The sequence below is a fragment of the Argopecten irradians genome, chromosome 1 (genome assembly GCF_041381155.1).
Source record: "Argopecten irradians isolate NY chromosome 1, Ai_NY, whole genome shotgun sequence".
Classification (NCBI taxonomy): Eukaryota; Metazoa; Mollusca; class Bivalvia; order Pectinida; family Pectinidae; genus Argopecten; species Argopecten irradians.
Window position 1 is genome coordinate 44,957,337 of NC_091134.1, and position 6,010 is coordinate 44,963,346.

Sequence of the window (6,010 nt, forward strand, 5' to 3'; positions counted from 1 at the left end):
TACAATGGAAAGAATGAAAAGTAAAATAAACATGAACAGCTTATAACTGACTAGGCATGCAACCTATTGTACATTAGAACTCGTCCCAGGTGACTTCAATGGAAGATAGTTAAACTACGGTAAGTATAGTGTACAAGACATCCAAACATGGCTGAGCAACAATAATTTGTTCGGAGCACATTTCATATCTTAGGAAAATCCATTTCAGAGCTAACGATTGTTACAGTATTTCGATGGCCATTTTGGACATACCTCTTTAACGTAACAAGGTGAACGATGGCGTGTTAATGGTGAAGGTTGGCTTCAGAATAAACCATAATATTATTGATGTATTTCCCTGTCAGTCGTATTTTGATTCCTGTAGTTATTATAAATGCACAGGTGTATATATTAACTGTATTTAGTATGTAGATTCATGCAGTTAAACGAGTTCACGTAAGTATTCCAGTGTCAACACATCATTTAGAAGTCGAAATGTAGAAACTGCCGGATATGAACGTTTCCTCAAAACCACAACTATTGAAGGGTAAAATGTTAGCGGCGAAAAAGTCAAGGACGAAGGTAATGACACGGAGAGGAAATACATGTCTGTTTGGTATAGAGTAGCAGACACAAAGGGAGGTAACCATCGTCTGTACATCATCAAGCACAAGGTCTGGGTATAAGGACATGTGTATGTGCAGTGTGGCATTGTTTTTTTATGTAAAATTAAATTAGAATTGATGATTTTATTCATGTGAAGAAGCTTAGAGCATAGCTAATAAATCATAAATGTTAATCTCTGTTTTATTTGGAAATAACAATATTGAAATGACAACATAACACGAGTTTTCGTAGCATTACTGTCAGAATAAATGTCATTAACCTGTCAGACAACCATTGCAATGAAAGTTGTCGACTTTAATATGTAGAATACTGGTGCCAATATAGAAGAAATGCCTGCTTGCACCTCTTGGCGTAGCTATTTTGTCGAAACAAAATTGTGCTCATCATAAGACAGTCTTCTTATGACACCTGCATCCTAGGCAACTGTTGCCGTAGTTACCGGCCCGATATAAGTCATCCTGTTACATTTCCTTCTACCTATAGTCCGAGAAACAGAATGGCATACCATATTGATATACAAATGCAAATATATCTCCATAATTGTTAATAGTCTGAGAAATTGAATAAGTCGTCCATAGCCGTGTTTCGTATCTCGTGAGCTTTGAGAACGTCCATGAGTTGGTCTATTCTAGCTATCACTTCGTCAACCACTTCGCGTCTGGTTTCTTCGTGGTTTTCAGCGTCCTCTTCAGATGCTCTGTGGCCAAAATAAGCACTGTGAAGTTCTAGCAACCACTCACATTCTTTTCTGTTACTTTTGGCACAGGTGCACTTAAGTACTGAAACGACACTCCGTGCGCGGGAGAACTCGTGTAACAGTTTGTAATGCTGAATTTGGAAGTGTAATAGCGCTTCTATGTGTGTAAGTTTCACTGTCCCTCCGGCCTTTCGGCGGATGAGTGTCGCAATAATAACGTCAACAATGGGTAGATCGGTGCTACAGTACGTCATATAACCAACGTTGTCCCTAAATAAATTCTTCCAGTCTTCTGGGGTAGGGTCAGAAACATGAAGAATTTCTTTTTCAAATATTTTACTGGCCTTTACAACTAAAGGAAACAAACTATCAGCGTTCCCGTGTTCCCTTTCCAATTTTTCTTTCAACTTTTCTAACATACCTTTCGATTTTCCATGCATTCCAATCTTTTCATATTGATTTGCTAAAATGACTTTGTCGATGAAATAGGAATTTAAATTGTTTATTTCTTCCGGAAATGTAGAACTGTCTTCATCATCATCATCGTCATCATCATCATCTTCATTTCTAGTAATCGTTGTGAATTGTGCTGACCCATCTTCCGTTTGCATAAATGACGTCATTTCCTCTCTCACAAAACGATCACGATCGTACACTACTTCTATGTTTTCACCTGGCAAATTATCTATCGCCTCATCGATACGACCATCTGTGGACGGCGTATCGTTTGGACTGTCTCGCGATAAAGCCTCCCCCGTGAATTGTGTTCCAGATGATCGCTGTCCATTCTCTATGTTGTCATCGACATGGTTACCAGACTCTGTTGTAATATCAGACAAGCTCTCATGTATGTCCAATTGCTCCTGCAATCTTTCGTCTCCACCATGTATGTCTCTTTGTGTTTCGTCAATTTCTAATCCCTCGTGTATTTCTTCACATCTGTCATCCGGACGAAGATACTTGGAGACAAATACAATAAGGGTGTCGACTTCATCCGTTTCACCCAAATGCATGAAAAAGTTGATAGCGTCCAAGTAAGCAGCCGTATCCGGTACAAGCGTATCTTTGGCCCTTTGATACATCTCTCTCGCTGCAGCGAAATATGCCGGTTGATCGGAGAGTGAGAGATAGGAACGAATGAATAATATTCGTCCATACAACATAAAATAAGGTGACCTCAATGAAGTAAGGTAACTATGGCGTTTTAAATTGTGTTCGTCTGTAATAAAGAACTGTTCAAGTTCCTGTAGACTATTCAGAGCTGATGCTGTATCCCCCGCTATGTAACTACACACGGAGGCTGTCAGATGGAGATCGACTTGCTTCTCTTCATCGATATCCGTGGTCAATCGCTGGCGGAATTTAAACGCATCCTGAATATACCTATAGGCTAAAGACACTCGGTTATGGTAGAAATGAGCCTTAGCCAAAGAAACGAGCGTATCTATGTACATATGCTTGCTTTTCGATCCGGATGATTTCATCTCGTCTACGAGGGGAGCAAAAACACGACGTCGAATACCATAGCGTAATGACAAATGTTTGTTCCGATTTAATAACGTTTCCAGTGGGTTAATTCGGAGTCGATAAAGGGGAAGCAGAACAGAATCCAATTGTTCATCTATTGGTGTTGGGCGACCTTTTACCTCAACAAAATCGTTTTGATATTTCGCCAGGAGATTCAGTGTTGGTAAGAAGTAATGGGAGAGTTTGCGTTTGCGAATGCATGCAATGTACTCGTCAACAAGAGTGAACATAAGAGATGCCAGATTCTTACTCCTCCAACGACTTCCAGGGGTGTCCTCAATCAATCGGTACACTAGGTTTATTATATGATATGAGCCACCTATTTCAAAGGATTTTAGTAAATGTACCAATTCACGTTGCACACGCGTAAAAGAACGCGACAGCAACATTTCCGCGCGTGAGAAAGATACCCGCCACTGGAAGTCTTCCATCTCACTGCCATGTTGTCCTATAGGTACTATCATACAGCCTATGCTACTCTGTATCTCCTGTCTAAGTGCCAGACTTGGCCATCCGTACTTCCTTGCACGCGACAGCCATTCCTGTGCCTGCGCGGGCCATCCCGGATAAGGTAAAGCGATTACAATGTCTGTATGTAGAGTTGACGTCATGGGAGCTCTTCTGTCTGTTAGGAAAGCGTTAACAGCAGGACCTTGAGTATCTACAAATGACAAAATGGGACCACGTCTGGAATCTCCCCAGAAAAATGGCGTTGAAGACGTCCCTTCGTATCGTTGTGTCATGAAGTCTTTGGCGTAGTACCAATATTCGAATCTGGCTTTCATGACTGCAGCACTGGAAACATAACGTTGTTGTAAGGAAACCTGCGACACTGAATGTTTGCGACATTTCCGGAGAAGAATATATCCGGCTTCACTGGATGGTTCTACGTTTAAATAGGCAGTGTCTGAACCACACGTAACATTCATCCGATTGTCACGTGAGCAATAGTCGCGTTCGTGTTCGTTCTCTACATCATGTTCTTCGTCATTGTTGATTTCTGTCTGTTCAGACTTGTCATACTCGCACTCTGTCCTAATATCATACTTCTTTAAAATTGTTACAATATCGAAATCGCGTAGTTCGGTAATCAGACGTGAGTTGAGGAAAAATCCATGTCCACAACTACCGCCCAGGTATACACTTGACCTTCCGACATCGTATAGGGTCAGAGGATAGCGGTCCATCAGGGCATCGGAAATTTCCAAGAAGAAATATTTCAGCTCGAATCCATAATATAACATAAACGCGACAGCAGACAGAGGGACGCTAGATACAGTATCAATATTACTGTCCGACATCACCCAATCAATCGTCTCGTCATCCATCTCGACACTTCCGGTTAACGCTTTACGTCATATCCACATCCCGGTTACTGTAAGAAAAAGCAAAAATACCTGCGATTACCCTAGTTGGCTTATTAAAAGGATACAAAAAAAGAAAACATATTAAATACATCCATAGAAAATGAAACATTTCTTAATGTTTTATGTATGGTTTGTTACGTTACATTATTGTGCTACTGCTGAAGGTTGCAAATTGGTAGGGTACATGTGCAAAAAGCATGGAATGTATGGCCTTGATACAGTGTTGGTTTTATCCAGAAATTGACCAGTCCATGTGTTGTGATTATTTTTAGTAAACGTTTGGTAGTAGTGGTTTCACTGGAAGGTCATACTAACATTCAGGGATATGACCGTTTCTCACAAAAACGCTTAGAGTATATCGAAGGGATATGCAACCACTGGCTATTATACTGATAAAGTAATTAAGTTTGATAAAGTCTATGTCAAACGAGTAGCCGATGTTATCTTCACAAACTAGAATGTCCTAATCAAATCCGAAATACGAAATTCGAAAGCATGGATATTCTACCTCTGATAATCAACGAGGCGATAAGGTCCTGAAATTAATTGTATGTTGGTAAGCCATAGCTAAGTGCTGAAATTAATTGTATGTTGGTAAGCCATAGCTAAGTGACCTATCAATGTATTAGTTCATTAATGAAGGTTACGCAAGGACCTGGGCAGTCCTGGAAGGCGGGTTGCAGTACAAGTGATTCGTGGTTACCTTTAATTTACTATACATCGATTGCTTCACTAAACGACACTGTAATGGCTTTAATAAGGTATCCTAATCTAACAAAACATATCAAGTTAGTCTTCATGAGTTACAATGATCTTAACAAAGTGATTCAATATCCCAGTCTGCATGAACATATAGTCAACAGTTAGACCTAATATATATATTACACTGAGGCGACTTCCTCTTTTCTAAAGTCATGTCAGTTCTGGTCCCTACATCGTGACTTGCCAATGTAATAAAGCTTTCCTTATCCCTTGATAGTACTACAGACTCCCCACTTCCGAATAGACTTTGCGTCTATCGCGTTCATGGGAAGTCGCTTTGTGGCTCCAGCAAAGCCACCGATAGATTTACTACTGGTGTCTACAACAATACAAACAAACAATGCGTGTCGAGAGAGGTGTTAATATGTCACACAGAAGGCTAGGAATACCTATCCCACAGATAACACTAGATATCTCACAATTTCCTGGTCCATACCTGTAGGTAGACGTGGCGTGGTGATCGCCGCTATCTTCGTCAACATTTGTGGTTTACTACAGCTAACCGGAAATAGTAATGTTGTTATGTGTGGTGTATACACATGTGTGCCCATGTGGAATGTAAATACACATGTACATTCGTACCGTCGTTACTCAGCTGGGAGGTGCCTAACCTAAGTAAACCTATGTGGATATGAATATACACATGTGGTAGCCAGTTTGTTCACATATGTAAAGGGATAGGGCATGCTTGAATTGGGGTTAGGAGCGAGTTAAAGACAATGACTATAGCGTGAAAATAAGTTATGTAATAAGATCATGCTTATAATTAGTAGACATATTTTCTCTCTTTGTTTTGAATTCTCCATTGACTAACGACACAACCAAATATCTTCTATGACGTCATTACGCGTAATCTTCATGACATAAATTATAAATGTATACATTCACATAAATCAACAAAAATATTAAAACTATCATGTAAACATTATTTAATCGAATTATTAGTATGCGTAAACAGATATATATATTCAGCAAGTGTGACTCAAACTAATGTTGATATTATAAGATTACTTAATCAATTAATTAAAATGCTATCTTTGCATTGGAATAT

The 6,010-nt window shown here is 39.6% G+C and overlaps 1 protein-coding gene across 1 annotated transcript; it reads right to left on the reverse strand.

Annotated features, from left to right (window-relative positions):
- Positions 1-772: 772 nt before the first annotated feature.
- LOC138329623 (uncharacterized) lies at positions 773-5,520 on the reverse strand. Its single transcript, XM_069276725.1, has 2 exons — positions 5,396-5,520; positions 773-4,205 (listed from the first exon to the last, which is right to left on the reverse strand). Exon 2 carries the CDS (start codon positions 4,156-4,158, stop codon positions 1,150-1,152), a length of 3,009 nt encoding a protein of 1,002 aa, XP_069132826.1. The 5' UTR covers positions 4,159-4,205; positions 5,396-5,520; the 3' UTR covers positions 773-1,149.
- Positions 5,521-6,010: the final 490 nt, after the last annotated feature.